Raw genomic sequence first — 23,926 nt, 5'->3', positions numbered from 1 at the left:
CCTCAGCGAGGGGGAATTTGATGAGAAGAGGCAATGATTTCGATCTTTGGAGAGCCCCTCAGCTTAAGATGCTGTGGATACAGTTGAATGTAGCCACAGGAATGCTGCCGTGGCCCTAAGACAATGTTTGCTCCACCTCGCACCATAGTCTCCATTATTTTTGGTGTGCTGAGGAGCTCAAAGGTCGCCATTGTGGCCACTGTGTGTGATGGAGTTGCCCGGGATGGACGGGGTCAGTCAGTCGCCTTATCATTTGGGGGGTGTTTGGGTGTTTAAGTCCGTGATAAGAGAGAGAGAGACGTGGCGGTGTCCATATCGAATGTCTCTGTTATACATGACTAGAGGTAACAGTAGCGGTGACGGTGACACTTTGCGACCTCCCTGGTGATCACCGATTACGTGACTTTTCTTTTGGAAACTGTGAGAAAGGTGACATTCCCAATCTCTTCCCTACTCGATATCACTGACCTGTCCCCTCCAGGCTCTTTGACAAAAAAAGCCACAATTGGTGCCACCGAGCCAGAGAAGAGGACGGACAAGGATCCACTCAAGGCGGCGTGCGACTAGCATATCAATGTGGGCCAACGGCATGTTCGCCCAGGGAATTTTGGCGAGCGTGCACCAGCGGATCCACGTACTGGCCCATGCAAGGAATTTCTGGCCTGGGTGTTGGGGCCAATCATACCCTGGAATGACGGCACTGAGCAGAGAAAAAAAAATCAGAGCTGTGTGGCGAATTCGTTATCAGTTCGATTATGTATGTTTCTGCGACGTCGGCGAGGCGATCGGATATGATGGATTCCCAATAAGGTAAGTGATTTGGTAAAGGGGACAGGAATTCGAGGATGAGGATAGAATGACCGGCACCCTTTGCGTGGTAATGGTTGCACCGCAGGGACGTGCGTGTGCTTTCTGATCAGCGAGCACGCCGAATGAAAAAGTGTTGAAACATCGATCCGGAGCACTGTGACGCCATAATCAGAGTGCGCCTTGTAGAGGAAGGAAAGCCGGGACGATTTCGACGTGACATCCTGCCGTGTGAACAACGCGAACAGTCGTCCGGCGTTTGGATCGAGTACCAATAGTAGTAGTCATCGGATGCATATGAAATAGCCCATAAACCATCCATAGCCACTCAACAACCACGGCGACGGTTAGAGTTCATACATTACTCCGAATTATGTAGTAGTATCTGGAGTATTTGTGGGCAGATTCAGATTCACTGATGTTTGTGGCGACAAAATCAAAGTTGGCAGCTCCAACTCCACTGCGTTTCCACCGAGAGCCCACTGTTGTGTCCACCTCGAGCGCATAATGAGCCCACTATTGTCGAGGTCAGAGGCCTAGGGGAGCACAGAAACAGGTCAGATTATGGAGAGTATGGGGAGTATGGGGGAGCACACCAGGGCACAGCATAGCCCATGGGGAAGTTTCTAGCAGCATACTGTACCATATCATTTCTTTGGTGGGCGGGCTATATCACAATAGCCCAGGGACAAGTGTTGGTGGAGAGTCAGGATGATGTCGGTGATGTACGCGTACGTACAAAACACAAGACGGGAGAGTCTTTGTCACTTGTGCTTTGTGCCTGTGTCTGTGCTCTGAGCACAGTAGATAGTACGGTCTGTGTACAAAATAGACAAAATATATGCATAATTATATTGTTTTGAGGTCTTTTGTTTATCTATTATTGAGGTTTAATGTGTGCTTGTAGATATGTAAAAGGAAGACGCCGGTGGTGGAGTAGAGTGACAAGAAGGATCGATTCAGAGACGTACAGATGTAGCGATGCGTACTCGAGTACAACAATTTATATTATACCCTACAGTATCATGTCGATATGCTAATATGACAATATGTCAATATCGCAATATAGCAGTACACAATATAAAAATGCACAATAAATGCACAACAAAATACACAACAAAATACAACGAAACCGCACACAATACGAGGCCAAAGTGAGGTATTCCAGACATTTGGGTGGGCGCCATGGGGGGCCCGGGGGGGGCCATGGGGGAGAATCTAGACGGTACCTTGAAGTGGCGTATCACACAAGGGTCGAGGATGTCACTAAATCGGTTTCTCCACTCAACTCCCATAGCTCGGCCTAGCGATGCACTTAGTGGTCAATGGTAGTTGTTCATGGTTGTTCATGGTTGGTAACCTCCCCCCCTGCAAATCCTGTTGACCCGCCTATCTCGCCTCTCCCTTCCACTACCCCCAGAGCAGAGTAATGTACCTCCTCCCACCTTAACAGGAATACTCTACTCTACTACCAAAACTATGCTTGCTCTCCAATAATTACCTACCCTCTTCTCCTCCTCCTCAACTTCCCCTCCTCTTCCTCCTCCTCCTCCTCCTCTTCTTCTGGCCATACTTATTATCTAGGCCATCGCCAGCCTCCCACGTTGAAATATTTTATTCCTCATCTGATTCTTTCATCTGACTTCTCTTGTCATTCAGTGTTCCAGAAAAAGAGGTCAAGCGAGGTTATTCACGAGTAGACGTCATCGCCGCTGAGACACTATCGCCTCCAATCAATTCCCACCAACGCTTCTATTAAGAGTCTTCCCCACGCTCTCTGGAGGGCCAGGCAAGACAATAAAACTGGTCCTATAAAAGTTCATTTGAAACCTTTCCCCAGGTTGTGTCTTTGCCCGCGTCAACACCGAGTCTCTGGAACACCCACGACTCTCCGGCATCGCCGCCCCTCGCTCTTTCCTCGCCGGAAGTTTGCACGTAGCTGGAATACGCCGTGTTTAAAACTTCTCCGGTCGAACCTTCCTTCTCTCTCTCTTACGCAGCAAACAACTCGCCGTCGAGCGATAAATTTGGGACTCGTCGTAAGTATCCTCGCCACATACCTCTCACCTCGCGCGCATAACACATTTATCATCCTTTCATTTCCTCGCCTTGTTCCCCCGTTGCCCCTCAAATATATTCTTCCCTATAATGGCACTTCTTGGCTGACGCGAAGTGCTTCTTTTCTCTAGGTTCAACGACTCGAGGTCCTATATATATTCGAACATAAACCCCCCATGCTTGTTACGAATTAGACAATCTTCTCGACAAACCTCGTCGATTAGAATCAACATCTTCCTATAACCCCCCCTTCGCCCTTTTGATATTGCCCATATCAGCCGTACGAATGCCTTACACACCCCCCAGCCAGCGTTCCCCCGCGTCCTCTGGCCCGTCTTCTCCCGCAACCAGCCGGAGAGGTTCATGTTTACCGGGCCAGCCGGTTCCTTCATCACCAGTCTCCCAAAGACCGGAATTACCGCGATCGGCATCATACCTGACCCGTCACCGCAGGACACCCTCAGTCAAGTCAGCTTCATTCGTAACCAACGACGGCGCCGACACTGCACTTCCTATGACTGACCGAGAGAGGAACAGCTTGCAACATAACCTCAACCTCCGCAAGTCTCCGCCTCCAGTGACTGACGAGTCTAAGTTGCCATCTGGGGTTATACTGTCCCCGCCCGAGTCTGCACAGAACTCGAGTGATGATGAGGAGTCGGAAAAGCCGAGAGGAAGGCAGATCGAGAAGCTTTCCGAACTCCAGGCTGCGATCAGGAACCTTGCGCAACACCGAGCCAGCTCACCAAGTGATGACGATACAGAGGCCAAGCATGCAGGGAAATCTTTGAGTCTCATCGTGCGGCCACAGCCAGACAACTTGGAAGTTACAAATGGGAATCCTGGGCAGAAGCTCTCACAATCGGCTATCAAGATCTCCCACTCCCGCTCTAACACAGACACCTCTCTATACCTCAACGAGATGAGGCACCAGCAGCAGGCCGAGACACCCATCACCGAGACTGACGATGATGACACCGACGATAGCGAAGGCAGCCTGTCTCTGAAACCTCCAATGGTTCGCAAGAAGTCTGGTGAGCTCGTTCGCCCCGCACTTCGACCATCATCAAGACGGAGGCCTTCTAGCATGCCCGGCACACCGACGTTCTCCAAAGCCGTTCATTTCGATTCTCACCTCGAACACATCCGCCATTTCCTACAGGTTGACCGACCTCTTGCCGTCAGTGCTGGATCGTCACCTGTTGAATCTTACGCCAGCGACTCCGAGTTTCCGTTTAGTGACGAGGAGGGCCAAGACCGTCTTCCATTCGAGTGGGAGATCACGCTGGCCAATTTCCCCGCAGAGACATACGATAGATTACAGCTCCCTGTCCGCGTGGAAAGGTTCTACCTGTCGAGTGATAACAAGATGCTGATCGGTTCAGTTGCTGTTGCCAACCTAGCATTCAACAAGTCCGTCGTCGCTCGTTTCACTCTCGACTACTGGAAGACAACCTCCGAAGTCCTCGCAGAATACACCAACGACGTGCGTCGGAAACTCCAGAATGACGGGTATGATCGGTTCAACTTCACAATTAAGCTCGCCGACCTGGCCAACTTGGAAGCAAAGACAATGTTCTTCTGCGTCAAGTACTGCGTCAACGGCGTGGAATATTGGGACAACAACAACAATACCAACTTCCAAGTTGACTTCAGGAAGAAGATGAAGCCGATGAACGGCAAGAAGGTTACCCAAGGCTCATCTTCCCGACAAACTACCGGTCTTCCCAGAAGTGGCAATAGACCGTCGAGTCGACGAACTCCAACTACCTTCGAGGATGATTTTGCAGATGGATTTGATAACCCTGCTACGAAGTACCGATTCCCCTATTCAACACAGTCCAGCAACTTTGGAGCCGGGAATGGAAGGTTAAAGGGGGTGCGGTCTGAGGTCACTCTGAGCACCAATAGTCTAGCGAAGAAGGCTCCAAGCCCAAGTGGCCAGGCATTCTCCAACCGCTATGATTTTGGCGTGTCCATATCAGCTGCTATCAAGGCTGCCAATAGAGGTGACCGACCTGAAATTCGTCGAAAGCCAACGCAGCATAGGCAGCCTCTGAAGCCTCTCGCATCCCCTGTTACCAAGTCGACCGCTGAGCTGGCATCATCCCGGCCCGTTGGGGCTCCTCTAGGCCACCACACCGGATCTAGCTCTCTCAGACTTAATGGGGCTGAGCAGCCTCCATTGGCATCCCAATCCTACAACGAACTCCTCGACAAGTATTGCTTTGTACGTACCATTCGGCGCGACCAGGAAGGAATTTAGACGCTGACTGTTCTAGTTTGGATCTGCGAAGAACTCTCCGCCATTGAAGGATGGGACTTTAAATTCGCGTCCTGCCCAGTATGATGGAAACAATGATAGCAACACTGGCTACGTGGTCGACTCCGAGACTTCTTCCCCAGACAATAGTTCGCCTCTCATGATGCAAATGGTGCAGCGGCCTGCTATGGCGAGTAGGAGCGGATCTGGGACCATTCAACGCTCTGTTTCTCCAGCTCCTATGACTGGTTTTGTCACGAGTACGTCTCGGATGTATCCTTATGACGCTCACAGCGCCTCTGTGTTCAACGAAGCTCATACACCGACAGCAATCCGAGGATGATCGATCAACGAAGACGGTGTGAAATTGGACTGGCCAATTGCAAATGACCCCGGGCAGTTGCAACCGCCGGTACCAGCGTGCTATCTACGTTCGATGATCCGAATTCGAGGGACCTCTTCACTGATGGTACCTCGACGCCGTTCTTTTCTGGAACAACGAAACAGTAAACTCGGGACTCGTGTCCCACAAACAAACCCGCAACTCATTCACGGGCTACGACAGGCATTTCGTATGGGAGACGCACTTCCTACTTTTGATGCACTTGCGCGCTTCTTGCATGTCTTTTGAACCAACATCCCGTACTCTCCTCCACCACATGCGACAGCAGCAGAACGGGTTTCGTCCTGGACCCGAAAATGGAATTCGTGCGGATTTTGAAATCTTTACTCACCCTTCACATCACCGGCACACCAACCGGCATATCGGCATAGCATGAAACTTGCTTTTTTAATGTTCTTTTTCTCTCCAATTTTTCTTGTTTGGGTTGCTCACAAATCACATCTTGAGCGAGGCGCTAGCGGTCTTTTCCAAAGTGCGCAACAGATTTGGCATCATGGTTTTTATGGGCGGCGGGAAATCGTCGGTTTCTCGGGCATTATTTTTTGAGAAAGGGGGAATTTTTGCTTTTTCTGCTCTTTTTGCAGCGGCGTTTTTATCACGGGCGTTTTTATTTGTGCTGTGTGCTCGGGCATGGATACTTGGGAGGAAGCGCTTCTTTCACTGATTTTGTTTTGGGATCCTAAAAGCATGGCTTGTAACGGTTGTTTTTTGTTGCACAGGGTGGGAGGGGGACTCTCTCGGCTCAGTTGGCTGGTGTGGTGTGCTAGGGGGATGTTTGGCAGACTGGCTGGGGGTAATGAAAATTGCGGGGGACTGTGAATAAGTAACGACTACAGGACGCCCCGAACGGGGCGCCGGGGTGGAAGGGTTACAATGAAGGGGGTTGGAGGTGGTTGTATGTATGTTTGGACTGGGTAATTAGGCGTTGTGGGATGCTTGATGATGCTACGGGCTGATCAGTGCTACCAAATCGTCCAACTTTTTTGGACTTGAATCGAATGGATTCGTTCAATATCTTTGTGTCTTGGGTTCTTCTGTGATGTAATGTGATGTTATGTGATGTGTATACTCTCTGCTGTCTACTGTCTCATAGTCTTGTCTTTCCATCTTGCTCCTGGTCAACTTTGTAGCCAGAGGACGGGATTTGGTGGGCACAACTTGCACAATCTCCGCTACAGATCTTCCCTCTCCTTACTACAAAAGGAGGTGCGAAGGACTAATTCGGCGAGCATAAGACAGGCTTTTCTGCAAAGAAGTGCGAAACAGTATGGGGATGGGATGTCGAAATCCGGGTGATCAGGCTGGCGGGATAAGGTTTGGTACGCTTGAGGTTGTGTAGTAGGAACAGATGACTGTGAGAAAACGATGGCGGGAGGAATGAGATGATGGCAGGAATGAGATGACAGGAGGAATAAGGTGATGGTAAGAACGAGATGACGGCAAGAACAGGAAAGCAATGGTGTAGGGTTTTACATCTACTCGGGTCCTAACGTTTGTTTGTTCAATAGCGCTCCTCCGTAAACTTCGCAAGTGACAAGTGCGAATAGTTCCAATATGCGGCGTCGGTGTCTGTCCTCAGAACAGGAGTTGAGGGCGTATGAACGGTTGTGGAACCCCCCAGAACGCCTTGGAGGAGGTTAGAAATAATCCTAATAACAAGTCTCAATATCACGTTTCCCATAACTGGACAACCGGCGGGCCTAAAAGGGCCTTGGAAACTATAGTCGCGGCTGGTTGGTGAATAAGTACTTGATTTTAATAAACTGTGATCTAACCTATACTCCGCTCGCCTCAACCTGCTCGGGTATCATTGTCATGATGCACCTCTATGGTAGTCCCAGCCACATTCCCCATCGCCTCCCATGGTCTATGTTTCCGGCCATCTAACCCCTTTACCACCTCATCCCCCTTCCCACTGTATCCCGACCCCAGGTATTGGCGTCCCGACGTATGCTTGCGCCAACCCTCTTAATAATTCGTCATTGTATAGTTAAACATGAATCATAATGTCTATCATGGCAGAGCCGACGTTGTCGCCTCAACACCGCTCGCTTTCACAACGCCCACATTTGATAGTCCGAGTTTTGGGTCGATATGGACTGGCTTTCCGCGTTGTTTGGCGGTCAACTCAGCCATTGTCGTGATCATGGTGTTGCGGGTGTTGATAACCAGCTCGTCGACATCCTCGGATGTGAGGTTCTTCGTCTCAATAGGCTTGAGCACTGTGGAAAAGTCAGTATAAATTCTCCCCAGCGGAAGTGGAGGTATGTCTTACCCTTCACGCGTAGGTTGCCACCGTTGAACCGGTACTTCTTCACAAACAGCACATCGGAGTAGTTGGCGACGACAACCGGTACGATCGGTACTCCGGCCTGTACAGCCAAGTGGAAGGCGCCCTTCTTGAAAGGCAGCAGCCCTGGCTCCTCGGCGTAACTCCTGGTACCCTCAGGGAACATCCACACACTCTGGCTCTTGCGCTTCATCTCGTCCGCAGCGCCTTGCATCGCGCCTCTGGCACTCTTCGAGTTGCCACGGTCAATGAAAACCGTCCCGGACAGGGCCATAAACCAGCCTAGGACAGGAATACGCTTCAAGCTGGCCTTGGCAGTCACGGAGCAGTGGGTCGGGAAGACGGCGCCGAGCATGAGGATGTCGAGCTCGGTCTGGTGAGGACCGATGAAGACAGCGGGGCGAACGGTGTTCAAGTAGTTCTCGGGGTCCTCAATGATAACGTTTATGCCGGCCCCGTATTTCATCACGAACTCGAAGGCCCGTCCGGTGGCGTATTGGGCAGAGTGCTGGAGCCCGAACGGCCGGGCGATGAGAGAGACTGTGACACCGTATATGGCGCACGCAACGAGGGCAAGATATGACACGAGGATGCGCGCTACGAAGCCAGCCTGGGGGAGCACCAGAGACAGGCCGAAGAAGAACATGGCGAGGGCGGCGGTGAAGAGGAAGGGATACAAGATCCAGACGAGTATGGCGTGCATGATGGGCGGTAGTTTCTATGTCGCTGTCGGGGTGCAAGAGTGAGTTCTTGTCGTTATTGTTGATAACCCTCCCGGGACGCAAGACAGAGAAGCATATGGAGAAGAGAGAAAGCGGGACGTGGGGTTCTTTGAGGTCGTCACCGTTTTCAAGATTTCCAGCATTTTGGTGGGACTTGGTCATTACGCCGGTGCAGGTGCGACCTTTCATGTGACCCTCTGATTGGTACGTACTGCGGAACCCTGCATTTGGCAACAATTTAGTGTCAACGGGATAGGAACGCCGAGGAGAAACGATTATCCGACCCCCCACGGCCGATCCCCCATAAAGCTTATTTACCATGAGTCAAAAATCTTCGATCTTTCAACGCATCAACTCTCAACAATTGATACTATTAACCTCACTTACCTCTAATAATGGGTTCCCTCGGCACTTCAAACGCCTTCACGGTCGGCGTCCTCGCCCTCCAAGGCGCCTTTAACGAACACACCCAACTCCTGCGCTCAGCAGCCCAATTTCACCCCGCCACCCAGTTCACCTTCCTCGAAGTCCGCACCGCCGCCCAACTCGCAAGCTGTGACGCTCTCGTCATCCCCGGCGGCGAATCCACCACCATCTCTCTCATAGCCGAGCGCTGCAACCTCCTCGAACCCCTCCGCGACTTCGTCAAAGTCCAGCGCAAGCCGACGTGGGGCACATGTGCGGGGCTTATCCTGCTCGCCGAGTCGGCCAACCGCACAAAGGCCGGCGGACAGGAGCTAATTGGCGGTCTGGACGTGCGTGTCAACCGCAACCATTTTGGGAGACAGACGGAGTCCTTCCAGGCGGATCTGGATCTCAAATTCCTGGGCGCTGAGGGTGGCAAGGCGGACCCGTTCCGCGCGATCTTCATCAGAGCGCCGATTGTTGAGACTCTGCTGAAGGCATCTGATGGCGCACAGGAGGACGAGGCACAGAAGCCAGAGACTGTTATTGCGCCATCGAAGGATGTTGCTGAAGGAATTGACCCTTCGATCAAGCAGCAGCCAGTGGAGATCCTGGGTACAGTGCAAGGCCGCACCGCAGCTGTCAAAGGTCAAGATAGCGCGACCAACAATGAAGCGGGCGATATAGTAGCTGTGAGACAGGGGAATGTGTTTGGTACTAGCTTCCACCCGGAGCTAACGGGCGATGCTAGAATCCATGCCTGGTGGCTAGGAGAGGCAGTGAGGACCTTGGAGGGCAGGAAGTCTTCTTGAGCCTCGGCCACATGGACTGATTACTGTTTTGGATAAGATGGTGGGTTAATTGTCACACCGCGCTGCAATAGAGCAAAGCGGGGGGCTTGTGCATGATAGTACTGCCCCGTGAAAAATAATGACGAGAATCGGCATTGGCGAAACTGGGAACTTTTGGCGTTATACAGCAGCCTCACCAGCAAATTCAGCACATGCGATTTCCAGCCAATGGAAGCAATGACGGATACGGTTTAGATGTATGTTTTGATTCAGCGCTCGACTTCAAACGCCTACGACAACCCCATATTAATATGAGGATCACCCAAACGCAACGTGTTCTGCAACACGTCACATATTACCTGGCTCTCAAAGAACCATCACCACATATCCCAATCTTGTCACGACTCGTCAATCTTGAGGATCTCAACCTTCGCATCCTCCCACGTCTCCTTGTTCTTCTTTGCCCATTCGATCTGCGACTTGGCGTACGCGAGCTGGTAGAGGAGTTAGCAAGATATTTGGTATAGGGACACAGTATATAGAAATAGACCGGCACATAGTAATCGCGGGGCAGAATAGACATTGAAAATCCAAACACTTACCATATACCTCCTCAAATCATCCTCCTTCTCATCCTGGAACCTCCTCAGATCCTTAAGCACACCTGCACTCGCATCCGTGACGTCCTTTGCGACAGCCACCTGTCCCTGCTCGAGGTGTCCAATGGCCTCACGGGTCTTCCCGATGTTGTCGCGCCGCGATTTCTCCGGGTCCACGTCCGCAAGCCCATGGACAGCATGACTGATCCGCCCAAAGATCTTGTTGGTGATAAAGTTCCCGCTGCTGCTCTTCTTGTGAGACAAGGCGTTGTGGTCTTGTGGTATGCCTTGCTGTGCACTGGGCGCGGTGCCATCATGGGTAGGTGGGAAGTCGGAGTCGATGCTTTCTGTTTCTTCAGAGTGGGCGTCTCTCCTACTTGGAGCGTCCCGGCCCGATGAAGTAGAACGGCGTAGACCCTCTGAGCGCCCGCCGTTGCTCAGATACTGCTCGATGCGCTGTGCTTCCGCCTCGCTGCGTTCGAGCGAGTCTAAAGTTGCACGTTTCTTGGCGAGCTCGTCAATCACCATTTCTTGCTGGACTCGCTTCATTACCCTGTATTTGAGGACAGTGCGGACGACACCTGCGAATTGCGCCGACTCGCGCATGGGCTCGGCAAAGGTAGCGCCTACTGAGTTGACAAGCTCTTCCGTGGCCAAGTACGAATCGTCCACCGCCCGACCAACTCGTTCGATCGCCGCCGAAAGAGACGCGGACGGTTCTGGTAATGACAAAGCGTTAAGTCTGGCGCCTAGTTCTGCAAAATCAGAAGACAATTGGCCGAGATGCGTCAGTGTCCTTTTGTTTACTTTCTCCATCGAACCCATTAGAAGGAGCTCTAGTTCTTTCGAAGAAGCCTCAAAGTTCACAAAGTAGCCATCTAGATCTTGCTCGCTCATGTTCTTTGTGTCAGGAGGGAATCGGCCGAATACTTGCGGACCTGGCGTAGAGTGCGCCGCAGCAGATGGGCTAGAATTGAAGTCCGATGGCTGGCTGAGCATTCCCTGGGAATTAGTATTATAATATCCGGCAGCCTTGAGTTTCGCAGATGCAGGTGGTCGTGGCAGGTAGGCATGAGCGGGGGTGGGATTTGCGGTGTCGAGTGGTGGCGCATTCAGAGTAGATTTTGGAATTGATGCAATGGGGTGAGTGTGGAGAACTTCGCTCTGCAAATAATCAGCATTCCATAGCCCTCAATAGTGGAAAATATACGAACCCAGCTCGAATTAGGATCCAAAAACCTCCACCAAACTCCATCATTGCGGACGTCTTCCATGCGACGACAGCGGTTCAGAAACACTGCCAGCATCCGCTTCCGGTAATCGATCATTTGCTGGTCCTGCTTCGCCTTCGTGGGGTTTGCAGCATAGTCTGCCATTGTATGCTTCTCTGGAATTGGCGGGATTATTAGAGTCGGGTGCAGCCTAGCGAGCGCATCTCTCAGAGATGCGAATTCAGAGTATCGCCTGCGAACTTCCAAATCCTGTGTCTGTCAGCAAGAAGTCTCAATGCGTGAACAAAATACTAACGCCTGTCCTGATGGTATATGCAATATACTTCGTGCCGTCCGCGCCTTTCCCAGCTTCCGTGATCAGGATGGGTAGGTTGGGGTTCTCGTATAGGAGCTGCTCCACGCGGCTGTCATAACCACCCGGTTTTGGCCCCGGTCGTGAATTCCCCAACGCTTCAGAGGCATAACCTTCCTCGCTATCACTTTCATTCACAAAGCCTGCCGATTGGGCGAAGTCCGGGGGGTCGGCAAAGGCATCTGGCGCGGCTGAATCGGAGGTGCTATGGGCTACAACACGCCAATCAGTATCGCTATCGTCGTAGTCTCCAAGAAATACAGAGTACATAGTCCTGTAATGAATGATATAATGAAGGACTGAAAGAACTCACCTTGCTCCGCTGTGCTCTGGTTTGCAGAGGATGACGTCCCAGAGTCTCGCCGCTCAAAGCTCGTCCCATACGGATTGTTGTCTTCGTCGTTCCACATCATGCAAGCACCCTCTAAGACACTGAGCGTGAGGCGGGTATCGTTTAACAATGACTCAGTGCCGCTGTAAACGCAATATGTGCTGTGGTCGCTGTTCGTTGTTTGATGGCGCTGTATGTTCCTTCCAACCTTGCTGTCCATCGTCCACGGCTTATGACGACGCTTGGTGGGCGGGCGGAGCTATGGTCGGGCTAACGATAATCCGCTAGGAACAGGGACCCAGCCAGTTAGAGTGGATCAGCGATCAAACCTCACGCCCCGTCACTTGGAACAACAAGCTTATATTGGATCTATTGGCATGTAGGTACCCGATTATGCAGCGGTAACATCTCTTTGATGCATATCTTCAGCTTAGAATCCTGTTTGTATCTTGCCCACGAATTGATGATTATTGGCTTGGTACAGGTGATTTTTAATGGTACGAATGGATGTTTGTACAGTCTACTTCTAGGTATCTTTGGTCCAGCTATCATCTTTCATGTGGCCCTCTCTGGCTCCGCTCTTTCCTTCTTCTATCCACGTTTCCACGAATCCATTCTTGGGATCTTCTGCGTCATATCCCAGCGAGTTCCTTAACTTCACAACTTCATTTCGCATCCGCTGAGTTGCCTCCAGCCGCAGTGCCACGGCTTCTGCGTTATACTTCAGACCCTCTGTGAGCACTCCCATCTCCATTGTGGTATCTTGCCCTTTCTTCTCCAACGCTTCCCGCTGCATCTCAACGAGGGCCTTCCACCTGCGCCTCAAGTCGCCAAATACTTTCTCTCCATCAACGCTATCGCCGAACACCACTGTGATCTTCTTCCCGATTCTAGGAATGAAGCGCGGAAACGTCCTGCTCTCATGCATCACATGCTGGGTGCCGTCAATGAAAATGGGAATTATATCTGGTAAAGGTTCGGATTCAAGTATCATCCGAGACACGCCCCACTTGAAGTATCGCATAGCCAGTGCTGGGTGCTGGTGTATGCGGCCTTCCGGGAAGATGTGAACCCAGCTGTGCTTCCGCGAGCCATAAGCTGACGGGGCTGGAAACACATCCGTTCCATTGGTAGAATAGGTAATTGGGTAAACCAGCGAGTTGGATGAGAAAGGATCGACGACGTCTGGCGATTTTAGGGAGGCCGACGGTGAGGACCGCGGGGAACTCAGGGCTTGCTCTGGGGTTAAAAATGGCTGCGCGGATAGTAAGCGGATGGCTTGGGTAATAGTAGGCTGAAACAAGCCGCCGAATTCAGAGTGGGCGGTGCGATGAGTAGGCAGAGTTTGGCCGAGAGAGAAGAACGTTGAAAGGGCTCTGCGGGATCTTGTCAGAAACAAACTTCTCTCAAATGATACAATCAAGACTCACTTGTTCTTAAAGCATATATCGTAGCTCCCAAGAGACCACCTCTGGAGGGATGGGTTGAACAGTATGTTATAAGGCAGAAAGCCCCACATTAAAGGGTCATCCATACTGTTCTCACATTGTTAGCCGCCGAAATACTCAAAATTTCAATTGCCAGTTTTGGCTGCTTTGCACCGAATTACTTACACGCTGACATGATTGGAAACTGTCCGGTTCTCTTATTAGCGACTGGCAATACTTGGGGATACGCCAAAGACCCTTACCAGTAAGAAGTCCCCTAGTCCTAGCCCCTACATCTCGCCTCTCTTCCAAAACCTTGAGAAACCTATCCAGACCAACTACTTGAGAGTCATTGAGCCCATAAAGGAAAGTCCGACAAAAGGCCCCGACCGCTCCGATGGTCACGGATGATCCAATTCGCCAAGGTAATGACGGCTGGTTTGGGGGAGTAAGAGACGACATGTCGTGATACCCAGCGTCAGCTGAGCTTCTCAGATAATTAAATGAACAATCATCGTCTGTCTTACGAAGCAAAGAAAAGAGGAAGGCGCAACTGCTATGTGTGAGAAATAGTTACGAGGTCATTGAGATGCACGTGTTGATACACATAATCCGTTGCGCCGGCGAGCGGATTATTACTTAATCCGATGCCCCAAACTTTTGGATACTGACAAGGATAAGATCGCATCTAGACATCTCTATAAACGTCCTGTATTTGCGAGCCAGGTATCATTCACGGCAAATATCTCAACCATATATACGCTGAAATGTCACACAGTAAGCTGAAAACCCCGCCTTTCTAAACATAACTGCCCAGCAATCTAACACGTCAAAAGGCAAACGCAACACCGCGCGCAGCGTCTTCACATCTTACGAGCGCGACCTCGCGAAATCAGCATGGTCGAACAATTCCGCCCGCCTATCTCGCGATTCCTTCCTCCCATTCGCATCATGCAGTCTCTGCCTGATGCCAGCGCAATCGCCGGTGTCCTGCTCCCACGGCCACATCTTCTGTCGCGAATGCGCCCTCTCGAATATCCTGGCCCAGAAGAAGGAAATCAAGAGGATGGAGAAGGTGGCGGAGCGGGAACTAGCGGAGGCGCAAGATGTTGCACTCAAGGATGATGAGGAGGCGAAGAAGAGGGCTGTGGAAGAATTTGAGAGGGTGCAGATGGGGTTACAGGCCAAGGTTGGCGCGGGGCGGAGTATTGTTGGGAGGCAGAGCGGCAAGGTCGTGGTAGAGGAGGATGTAGTGGGAGGAAAGCGTGGGGAGAAGCGGAAATTCGAGTTGGATGAGGATGAGTTGCTGCGGATTGCGAAGGACGACAGGACGAAGGCGCGGAAGGCGATTGATGATGAGAAGGCGTCGAAGACGACTCTACCGTCATTCTGGGTACCGTCTATCACTCCATCCTCAAACACGAACAATACACTACACGACATCAAGAAGAAGGCGAAATCTTCGCCCGTATGCCCGTCATCCCAGGCCGATAAGCCGCACTTTTACTCGTTGCATACTCTTATAACTGTCTCATTCACCGAGGAGAAGAGCTCAGACAAGAAGATCACTCAGCGGATATGTCCCGCGTGCAAGAAGGCGTTGAGCAATAGCTCGAAAGCCATGCTGACGAAGCCTTGCGGGCACGTAATATGCAAGAGTTGCACGGAGAAGTTCATGAGCGCGGGCAAGGGGGATCCGCATGGACCGGAGGCGGAGGCAGATAAAATACGCTGTTTTGTCTGTGAGGCTGATCTAACGGAAGTTAAACCCAAGGAGGGGAAGACACAGAAACCCGAGAAGGATAAGGTTACACCTGGGCTGGTGGAGATCAAGAGCGAGGGAACGGGATTTGCGAGCGGAGGGATGAATAAAGTTGAGAAGTTGGGAGTTGCATTCCAATGCTGATACGATACATACTTATAGAGATACCCCATCAGATTAAAGAAAGGTTTAATCCTGTAATGTTTGCCATGAAACTCTATGTGATAGCAGTAATATAAGTAGTACTCGTGCCACCAAAAAGCATGAAGAGGGGCTGTACATGACAACAGTGATTACAGCAACTGCAATTCAAGTAAAGACGTTTAATTACTCGGGACTACAGTTAGTGAGCTAGATACTGAAAAGTTGAACTGAAGAGATAAGTTCTATGCGTTTAAATTGCTGGTATTAATCCTGAGCGACGTGTACAACCGCGTTCACATGAAGTGATATGCACGGGCCATAAAGTGATACCTTGGAAACTCACAGGGATCATCGGGACCTGGGTATGACGTATTGGCCAGAACGAGAACGTCGGAACTCCATCATCACATCCAAGTCCTCTCCTTTGGATTCGATTCCACAGGCTCTACCTACATTATATGGATGTTAACCATTAAATCATATTGACGATATATCATTTGAATTCCCACGTTTCTGATAATCTGCCCCTATTCTTGTATTGGCCCTCGAGCACTTCGCCAGACTCCAAGATGGCGCACATCTACAATAGCCAACTGGTATGCAAGTCATTGTTTCAGCGCGTTTAGGAGTCACAGAAATCACGAATGACGGTAGCTAACAGTCTACTCATAGGACGCCTACTCCATCTACCATATCGAGAAAGAAGACCCCAACTCCCTCCTCTACCAGCACCAGCACCACCACCATGGCTCTCCCTCCAACGCCCTACCCGCACTCGGCCACGCTATCTCTGGTTCGACAGGAACGGCCATCTCGAACCTTGTCACCTACCCCCTTGATCTGATAATTAAGCGTCTTCAAGTCCAGCGCATCCAGCATTCCAACTCCACCGACTCCTCCGATGACACATACGACGGCATCCTCGACGCCGCCGAGAAGATCTACGCGCGTGACGGCATTGCAGGTTTCTTCGCTGGCGCCATCCCCGACACCGCGAAGAGTATCGCAGACTCATTCCTCTTCTTCCTCTTCTATAACTACCTACGCACGCACCGACTCGATGCACACAGCACTCACAAACTCAGCACCCTTGACGAACTCGCCGTGGGCGCCGCTGCTGGCGCCCTAAGTAAGCTATTCACTACACCCCTATCCAACATCGCAACTCGCGCCCAGACCTCCCGCAGCGCAACCTCGGTGCAGGATATCGCGAATCGCATCCTCAAGGAGAAGGGCATCCAAGGCTTCTGGGGCGGGTACTCTGCCAGTCTGGTACTGACACTCAACCCCTCCCTCACATTCTTCTTCTTCGAGTCACTGAAACGCCTACTACCACGCTCCAAGCGCGACGACCCAGGGGCACGTCTTACGTTCCTCCTTGCTGCGCTTTCCAAGGCCGCCGCATCGAGTATCACCTACCCCTTCTCACTCGCCAAGTCGCGCTCACAAGTCTCACCCGCACCAGCAGTTAAGCAGTCCCGTGCTGAACTCAAGGCGGAGGCGAAATCCGACCTCCACAAGGCCGCGCATTCTGCCAAAGCCGCCAAGGCAGTGGGACGGAAGGACCTCAAGCGCGCTGCTGACGCGACGGTATTCAGTGCCGTAGCGCGCATCTACCGCGATGAGGGGCTAGAGGCGCTCTACGTTGGACTCGGGGGGGAGGTACTCAAGGGCTTCTTCAGTCATGGAATTACGATGCTTGTGAAGGAGCAAGTTCACGGGTGGGTCATCAAGTTATACTTCGCTCTCATGAGCGCGTATCGCAAAGTTGGACTGGGAGAGGTGAAGAAGACAGACGCGTACGAGCGCGCGGCGGAGCAGGCGAAGAAGTTAGCGAGGAAGAAGGACGCGTATCAGCGCGCGGCGGAGAGGATGAAGGGGTCGAAGACGGCGGGGGCGACGGCGCTGCCGCTGGTGGATGGGGCGGTGGGGATGGGGGAGAAGATGGAGGGTGCGAAGTCGGCGGCTGCTGCGAAGGCGCATAGTGTGCTTGATCAGGCGGTTAGGGGGACAAAGGAACAGGTTAGTGGGGAGCGGGTTGGTGGGGGGGTTGGGAGGCGCGCGTTTGGAGGAGATGTGGATTCCAGGGCGGAGGTGGAGTCGGAGGGGCCGGGGGGGTGGAAGGAGGCGAAAAGGTTGTTGGATGGGGTGGGCAGTATGGGGGAGTTGGATATGTTTAAGGAGAAGAAGGTTGGGGGTATTGAGGAGTAGTTGAGGGATAGGGGTAGGGGATATCATGTATGTATGTACTGTACGGATAGTTTCACGCAATCACGAAACGTCGAAAATGGCACTACTGTGTTAGACGGAATTGAAGGTTTTCCTCTGTCTTGCTCTGTAATACTCTACTCGCCCTATACTGTGAAGCTGTTCAACCTGTCAACATCCCAGAAAGGCATCCCGCCTCACTCCGGAGAAAGCTGCGCCGATCCCGGATTCCAACCCACGCCAACTTGGCAGCTCCATGAACCCAGTGAGTGGGATTCATGAGGCGGACGAGGAGATAAGAGGTCGAGCGATGATTATACTGTTTATACTATACTTATACGTGCATGGGGGAGCAGGTACCGTTGTTTGTGTGTGAGGTAGAGGTCCAGATGAAAGTGGAGTTTTGATACTACCTACGTCACTCGTATGATGTTGACGGGGCTATTAGAGTGTTGATCAGTGTAGAGCCCCCGTGACCTGTAGTGGACTCGACGGACACTCCGAGAGGGATTTATTGAGGAATCCAGTTGGAAAAGAAAGCTGTAAATCACTCAGTTGTGATTAGACTGTTATATTAATCATAATACACCGTAATATAGCCATATCAGCAGTAATATACCAGTTCGGCGTCTGATCTTCCAGCTGCCCTGTCTTGCCTGGTCTTGCCAAGGATCGGCGTTGCGGCGGCGGAATATCTGTACATCCAGCAACTGTATCTCTCCGCTGCACTCTAATCTTTGGCTCCGGCGGTCTGGAAGTACGGTAGTTCATAGTTGCCTGCTAGTCATCCCTCCATCAACCCCAACCCAAACGCACACTCGTAACTCCACAACCACACCAACTTCTCCACATCTTCCTCCGCAACTCCTCCACATCTCCAAACCCTTCAATCGTCACCATCCTCCTCCATCTCAACACTGCACAGCCTCACGCCTCATACAAAACCCACCCTCTACCTCCCAGGCTCCCACCACGTCAGCTCCGGCATGACTCAACACCGCTGAACCGCACCTGTACGCACCTCACTCAACCTCACCTCACGCCCCCCGCCCCAGGCCATGGACGAAGCCTCCACCCTCATCGCTTCTCTGCACTCCAAACTGCGCGAGCTGGACCACAAAGTCCTGCTCTACCGCCGCGACATGGCCGCCGAGTTCACCAAGCACTCCGACGCCCTCCTGCGCGACGTCTCCCCCGATGTCGCCGCCTCCGTCACCGCCGCAGTGGCAGAGGGCATGGGCGCCTACCCTTCGCTCGTCGACACCGTAGCCGCCACAGCGACGCCGGAGGTATCAGAGACACCGCCTTCTACGAATCCAGCGGGTGAGATTGCACGGGAAGTAGGACGGCTGAAGGAGGAGGGCAAGTTGGCGCCGCCGCCACCGATAGATGTAGCTGGTGTGGCGGATACAGATGTGCCGCGGAGTCCGCACGCGAGGGAAGCCGAGTTTTTGGGTGTTTTTACACAGGGATATCTGCCGTTGCTAGATAGCTCCGATAAGCACGAGAGGCGGTCTAGTGGAGATGGGACGCCCACGCTGAAGGCGGCACAGGACGCGGAGGCGGATAAGAAGGCAGAGCTGGCGGCGGCGAGTCTGTCGGCATCGTATTCGCCACCCCCGAGGAAACCGGAGCCGCGGCGGCGGAATACGGATGATTCGGGCGCGATGTCTGATCCTGAGAATCCGGTGCGAAGGAGCGCGCTGAGAAGGAACTCGAGCTCGGGGAAGGTGAATGGACTGCGCAGAGTTAGGTTTGAGTTTGCGGGCAAGGAGTTCCCGACGACGTCGAGTCCGAGTGTGGCTGAGACGACGATGATGCCTTCGGTGCTAGATGCGATGTCGAGCGAGGCCGATGAGGGAGGGGAAGAACACGCGGAGATAGAGCAGGTGGAGGATGTGGATGAGGAGATTGCGCCGCGGCGGATCTCGAGCTCGCAGGCTTTGAGAATGCTGTCTCGTGGCCCTGTCGAGGATGATGGCACGAAGTGGGATGAGGTGCGCGCACCGGCTGATGGGTCTGCGTCTGTATCTATCGACGATGCGGCAGCCGCGTTGTCAGATGAAGAGGATTTCATCAGCATTGCGCCGCGGCGGATGTCGCCGCAGTCCCCCAATGGAGCATCGCCAATTGCCATTCCAGGGCCCGTGTCGCCATCGACGTCACCACATGTCTCGCAACTGCACGAAGACGTATCTAACGTGTCTATTGAGGAGGCAGAGGAAGAGAAGGACATACTCTCCGAGATGACGCCGCTGGCGCCTATGCACTCAACCAGGAGCGTCATGACGAATAACACCACATCGCCAGCAATGCCCATCGATATCTCCGGCGGCGCCAACCCCTCCAACACCCTCACGTCTCCTTCTCCACCGTCGAAAACCCCTGCGCCCACCACCACACAGCCTACAAGACCCCCCCTCGGCGCCACCACCGCGGCATCCACAGCCGCTCCGCCCTCCCCAACATCAACCCCCCACCTCGACTCCGACTCCGAAGACGACTTCTTTGCCTTCGACGACGCTCCGCCCTCAACACGCACTCGCCGCGCCAAACCACCACGCGCACAGTCCCCGGACTCGACGTCAAGCTCGAGTTCCGCCCCCGCTTCGCCTGAGCGTCCCGTTCCCGCCGCACTATCAGCCTACGCCACGTCGCCCGCGCGGGCTATCGTGACGCCGAAAGCACGCGCGACTTCCGCGCCTGAGGCAGGTGATGTGGATGCAGATACTGGCGGAGGCAGAGGCGCAGGCGCAGATATTTCGTACGCTCCAGTAGTAGGCAGTTCCCTCCGCAACTCCTATCATCCTTTTGCGGAACCGATAGTCAGCCCCGCGATGCATGAGGCGGCGCGGCGGATGGGGGAGGTGAGCTCGTTTGTGGGGAGCTTGAGGGATGGGATGAGTGGGGCTAGGGGGGCGTCCTGGGGGGGGTCGGCAGGGGGGTGGGTTGAGGGTGGAGGGGCGAGGAGTTTTAGTGAGAGGTTGGCTATGGAGGAGTGGGCGGAGGGGAGGGAGAAGGGGGAGTAGTAGGGGTGTGTGTGGATTTAGTGAGTGATTGAATTCGTTGGGTGGCGTTTGGGTTTGGGGATTTGGAATTTGGGAGGATGTTTGAAGTTGCTGAGTATAGGGGGCGGGGGGTTATAATATACATATGGGGAATTGGCTGTATATGAGATAGATCGGGTACGGGGATACTTAATATCAGTGGCACTATCTGTATCAGAGATCCATTAATTATAATTTTAGTCAAGATAATACCTAGTCGGTGAAGATGTGCCACTCGCGCTTGCTGTCACAACGAGATAAACTCACCACTTACACCATAAACAACAACGCCTTTACTGCACATAACATCTTTCACTTCACACAATACACAACACTTTCACAACACATCACACTTGAACCTCCCACAACACCCACACCGCCCCGACCTCCTCTGCTCAACATGTGGGGCAGGAAGACTATCAAGTCGCGTCAATCCTCAATTTGGCTGGATTATACACCATTTCACCAACACCTTCGCACGGGACTCGCCATCCCAGGAAAGGGATGCGTACGAGAGACGCCACGAGCCCGTGACAAGATACAATTCGATGACATTCGAGTTGAAGGGGTTGCTCACCCCGAATACTTCAGATGCAGTGCGAGCAACCAATCTCAACGAAGGAGCAAGGAAAGCTCGTGAGAAGATACTAGAGCGCAACATCGCTCGTGACGACGAGGCCGCAATGCCGGCAGAGAAGCCGCGAACTCACAGACTAGATGCTTGGAGTGGAACTAGGCAACCTCAGGAGAGAGATCGCCGAAGACCTTCGCTCTTCAAACAGAGATTTGGAATATGTCAAGGAGGAATTGAAGATGCACCTCGACATCATAACGACGGAAAACCAAGAGCTCGAAACCAAGAGATGGAAACTCGAGAAGAAGAGTCAAGAGACTCGAGAGAAAGTTGGCCAAGGTCAACTCGTTGATCGCCGAATTACGGGTGGACGACGAGTGTATGAAGACAGATTTGTCGTCAGCGAATTCGACGGCCAAAAAAATGGCCGAAGCAAACAAGATCCTCGAGCGTAATATCGCAGATACGAAAATCCGATTCGACAAGCTGCAGATGGACAATGAGACCGCGAGAAGGGAACTGGCGTCGGCAAACTCGAAAATCGGCAATATGAGCATCACAAACGAAACTCTCGGCCGTAATTCAGCTGAGTTGCGGACCTAATTCCACAATTGCGAGTAGAGAACGAGACTATGAAAGGAGAATTGGCATTAGCGAGCCCTAAAATCGGCAATCGAAGTACAGCAACGGAAACTCTCGAGCGCGAAGCCATCGATGCAAAGACAAAACTTACTCGACTGCAAATGGAGAATGAGACCCTGAAAGGGGAATTGAAATTGGCAAACTCAACCACCGATGACGCGAACAAAGCGATCAAGATTCTTAAGACCGAAGCTACTAATCCAAGTGCAAGATTCGACAAACTGCGAATTGAAAACGAGGGTCTGAGGAAGAATCTAGCCTCAGCCAACTCGAAAATCGCCAGCTTAGATCGCGACGCCACAGATACAAAGATCTAATTCAACAAACTGCGAATGGATAATGACAATCTGAAGAGGAACCTGGGATCGACAAGGAAGGGAATTAACGAAGCAAGACTGATGAGAGTCTGAAGGGAAACTCTGTGGCAGCAAACTCGAGAATCTAGGCTCTCGACCGGGACATCTCGAGTATGAAAAAGAAGCTCGATTCCTTGACTGCAACGAGCGATACATAACGAGGGGAGTTGGATTCTATTTGCGACTAAATATATAAGTAACTAAGGTATGAATATATACTCAATCTTGACATGAACGATATGCTAAACGAAATTAGTCTGCTAAGGCGCGAAACCATACAAGATCAAGTCAAGGTGGATGGAAAGCCTCTCCTCGAAGCCACGAATGAGATCATAACCCGCGTCATCAGGGTATTCAAGACGACAAAGAAACGCGCTGCCACACAAGAGCAGCAGTTGTCCCAACTCGGGTCAACAAAAGACCAGTCGGACGTACAGCGCTGGCGGATCTTGGGGTTGGAGGGGAGGTGGATACCATGAAAGCGGAGAAGACAGAACTCCAGACAGGTAAGTGAGTCTTCTCGTTGCAATCCCCCTTATTACTAACGTGTACCATAGTGCACGATAACCTCTAGGAGACGGTGGCCAAACTCGAGCGTGAAGAAGCTGAGCTCGTTGCTCTGATCACCCCGGACAACTCGATAGTATCGAACTCCGGCATCTCTTCAACCAGAGAACAGTCTCTCACCTCGTTGCAGGATGAGGCTCGAGTGGAAGATGCCACCCAGGAGACTGACGGAACCGCGCCAGACTTTGCTTCCCTCGCTGGAACAGGAGTGGGGGTGAAAGACGGCGATACCGCAACTGGACCCCAGCAGATGGTCGAGGTGGTTGAGAACTGGAAACTGACCTGGAGGAGGAGGTTTGGCAGCAGTGAAGATGGGGTCGCAGGGTGGGCAAGACCCTCGCGTACCAAAGTTGACTCTTGCATTAACCGTAGATCGCTGAAGCTGACAATCGAGCGCAACGGGGCACACGAGTGTCAGAGCAACCCAGCCATAGCCTGCACTGGCTGTGTCAAGCGAAAGACACCGTGTATCATCGCATCGGACGTTCTCCCTCTGCCGGTGGTTCTACCTCTCCCAGAGAGGCACCGGGAGGGATTTGGTCGACAAGACCCAGGGTTCTGGATCGTCCGGTGAAGCTGGGCGGGAGCTGGGCGGGATATATGGTGCTGGTTAGGCTAGGTCGGCGGGCTGTCATAGAAGCTTATACCCATCAAGGCCAACCTCGAAAAATTCGAAAATAATACCCGTAATTAAAATATCCCGTTTTATTTATATTTGCTCTATTTCTTGCCTTTTAGTGACTATTATAATAATTATATTTCTAAATGATTAAAAGGCTTCATATTTTTTATAGTCGCTATAAATTATCAAACCCCAAATAGAGCCTTAAAGCATTTTCTTACTTTTAGGTGACTATTATAATAAATTTAATTACTGTTACTACAGACTCTCCAACCGGTAATGATCTCTATAGGCTTCTTCCTGTCTCTAAGTGACTGTCGCATA

General features: G+C 52.1%; 10 protein-coding genes across 10 annotated transcripts; 7 read left to right on the top strand and 3 right to left on the bottom strand.

Moving 5' to 3' along the window:
• Window positions 1-2,278: 2,278 nt before the first annotated feature.
• Window positions 2,279-6,544, top strand: VE01_02919 (uncharacterized protein). The gene is made up of 3 exons (XM_018272423.2): window positions 2,279-2,846; window positions 2,997-5,095; window positions 5,148-6,544. Exons 2-3 carry the CDS (start codon window positions 3,152-3,154, stop codon window positions 5,469-5,471), a joined length of 2,268 nt encoding a protein of 755 aa, XP_018133293.1. The 5' UTR covers window positions 2,279-2,846; window positions 2,997-3,151; the 3' UTR covers window positions 5,472-6,544.
• Window positions 6,545-7,262: 718 nt separating this feature from the next.
• Window positions 7,263-9,022, bottom strand: SLC1 (1-acylglycerol-3-phosphate O-acyltransferase). The gene is made up of 2 exons (XM_018272422.2): window positions 7,807-9,022; window positions 7,263-7,753 (listed from the first exon to the last, which is right to left on the bottom strand). The coding sequence occupies exons 1-2, from the start codon at window positions 8,522-8,524 to the stop codon at window positions 7,545-7,547; spliced, it is 927 nt and encodes a 308-aa protein (XP_018133294.1). The 5' UTR covers window positions 8,525-9,022; the 3' UTR covers window positions 7,263-7,544.
• On the top strand, window positions 8,890-10,353 carry VE01_02917 (uncharacterized protein). Its single transcript, XM_018272421.2, has one exon. The coding sequence runs from the start codon at window positions 8,939-8,941 to the stop codon at window positions 9,758-9,760; it is 822 nt and encodes a 273-aa protein (XP_018133297.1). The 5' UTR covers window positions 8,890-8,938; the 3' UTR covers window positions 9,761-10,353.
• ATG20 (Autophagy- protein 20) lies at window positions 10,000-12,473 on the bottom strand (the record flags this gene model as incomplete). The annotated part of the gene is made up of 5 exons (XM_018272420.2): window positions 10,000-10,233; window positions 10,342-11,502; window positions 11,553-11,819; window positions 11,866-12,134; window positions 12,236-12,473. 5 exons carry the CDS (start codon window positions 12,471-12,473, stop codon window positions 10,138-10,140), a joined length of 2,031 nt encoding a protein of 676 aa, XP_018133298.1. The 3' UTR covers window positions 10,000-10,137.
• A 216-nt stretch (window positions 12,474-12,689) lies between these two features.
• Window positions 12,690-14,243, bottom strand: VE01_02915 (uncharacterized protein). Its single transcript, XM_018272419.2, has 4 exons — window positions 13,944-14,243; window positions 13,867-13,885; window positions 13,684-13,788; window positions 12,690-13,629 (listed from the first exon to the last, which is right to left on the bottom strand). Exons 1-4 carry the CDS (start codon window positions 14,140-14,142, stop codon window positions 12,780-12,782), a joined length of 1,173 nt encoding a protein of 390 aa, XP_018133295.1. The 5' UTR covers window positions 14,143-14,243; the 3' UTR covers window positions 12,690-12,779.
• A 61-nt stretch (window positions 14,244-14,304) lies between these two features.
• VE01_02914 (uncharacterized protein) lies at window positions 14,305-15,612 on the top strand. Its single transcript, XM_018272418.2, has 2 exons — window positions 14,305-14,457; window positions 14,517-15,612. The coding sequence occupies exons 1-2, from the start codon at window positions 14,448-14,450 to the stop codon at window positions 15,584-15,586; spliced, it is 1,080 nt and encodes a 359-aa protein (XP_018133296.1). The 5' UTR covers window positions 14,305-14,447; the 3' UTR covers window positions 15,587-15,612.
• A 390-nt stretch (window positions 15,613-16,002) lies between these two features.
• VE01_02913 (uncharacterized protein) lies at window positions 16,003-17,797 on the top strand (the record flags this gene model as incomplete). Its single annotated transcript, XM_018272417.2, has 2 exons — window positions 16,003-16,182; window positions 16,259-17,797. The coding sequence occupies exons 1-2, from the start codon at window positions 16,156-16,158 to the stop codon at window positions 17,795-17,797; spliced, it is 1,566 nt and encodes a 521-aa protein (XP_018133301.1). The 5' UTR covers window positions 16,003-16,155.
• Window positions 17,798-18,593: 796 nt separating this feature from the next.
• On the top strand, window positions 18,594-21,059 carry VE01_02912 (uncharacterized protein). Its single transcript, XM_018272416.2, has one exon. It carries the CDS (start codon window positions 18,853-18,855, stop codon window positions 20,821-20,823), a length of 1,971 nt encoding a protein of 656 aa, XP_018133302.1. The 5' UTR covers window positions 18,594-18,852; the 3' UTR covers window positions 20,824-21,059.
• A 779-nt stretch (window positions 21,060-21,838) lies between these two features.
• On the top strand, window positions 21,839-22,374 carry VE01_02911 (uncharacterized protein; the record flags this gene model as incomplete). Its single annotated transcript, XM_018272415.1, has 2 exons — window positions 21,839-21,992; window positions 22,037-22,374. The coding sequence occupies 2 exons, from the start codon at window positions 21,839-21,841 to the stop codon at window positions 22,372-22,374; spliced, it is 492 nt and encodes a 163-aa protein (XP_018133299.1).
• A 269-nt stretch (window positions 22,375-22,643) lies between these two features.
• VE01_02910 (uncharacterized protein) lies at window positions 22,644-23,554 on the top strand (the record flags this gene model as incomplete). The annotated part of the gene is made up of 3 exons (XM_018272414.1): window positions 22,644-22,844; window positions 22,896-22,919; window positions 22,988-23,554. 3 exons carry the CDS (start codon window positions 22,644-22,646, stop codon window positions 23,552-23,554), a joined length of 792 nt encoding a protein of 263 aa, XP_018133300.1.
• Between the last annotated feature and the right edge of the window lie 372 nt (window positions 23,555-23,926).

The sequence above is a fragment of the Pseudogymnoascus verrucosus genome (genome assembly GCF_001662655.1).
Source record: "Pseudogymnoascus verrucosus strain UAMH 10579 unplaced genomic scaffold scaffold_7, whole genome shotgun sequence".
Taxonomy (NCBI): Eukaryota; Fungi; Ascomycota; class Leotiomycetes; order Thelebolales; family Thelebolaceae; genus Pseudogymnoascus; species Pseudogymnoascus verrucosus.
This window is presented reverse-complemented; position numbering and strand designations above follow the sequence as displayed.

Excerpts from the sequence above, each read along its gene's own strand:
- VE01_02919 (XM_018272423.2), top strand. The coding sequence starts at position 3,152 with ATGCCTTACACACCCCCCAGCCAGCGTTCCCCCGCGTCCTCTGGCCCG. Across the intron at positions 5,096-5,147 it reads TCCTCGACAAGTATTGCTTT|TTTGGATCTGCGAAGAACTC; the intron begins GTACGTACCATT and ends TGACTGTTCTAG.
- SLC1 (XM_018272422.2), bottom strand. The coding sequence starts at position 8,524 with ATGCACGCCATACTCGTCTGGATCTTGTATCCCTTCCTCTTCACCGCC. Across the intron at positions 7,754-7,806 it reads TGGCAACCTACGCGTGAAGG|TGCTCAAGCCTATTGAGACG; the intron begins GTAAGACATACC and ends ACTTTTCCACAG.
- VE01_02917 (XM_018272421.2), top strand. The coding sequence starts at position 8,939 with ATGGGTTCCCTCGGCACTTCAAACGCCTTCACGGTCGGCGTCCTCGCC.
- VE01_02915 (XM_018272419.2), bottom strand. The coding sequence starts at position 14,142 with ATGTCGTCTCTTACTCCCCCAAACCAGCCGTCATTACCTTGGCGAATT. Across the intron at positions 13,630-13,683 it reads GATATATGCTTTAAGAACAA|AGCCCTTTCAACGTTCTTCT; the intron begins GTGAGTCTTGAT and ends AAGATCCCGCAG.
- VE01_02912 (XM_018272416.2), top strand. The coding sequence starts at position 18,853 with ATGGACGAAGCCTCCACCCTCATCGCTTCTCTGCACTCCAAACTGCGC.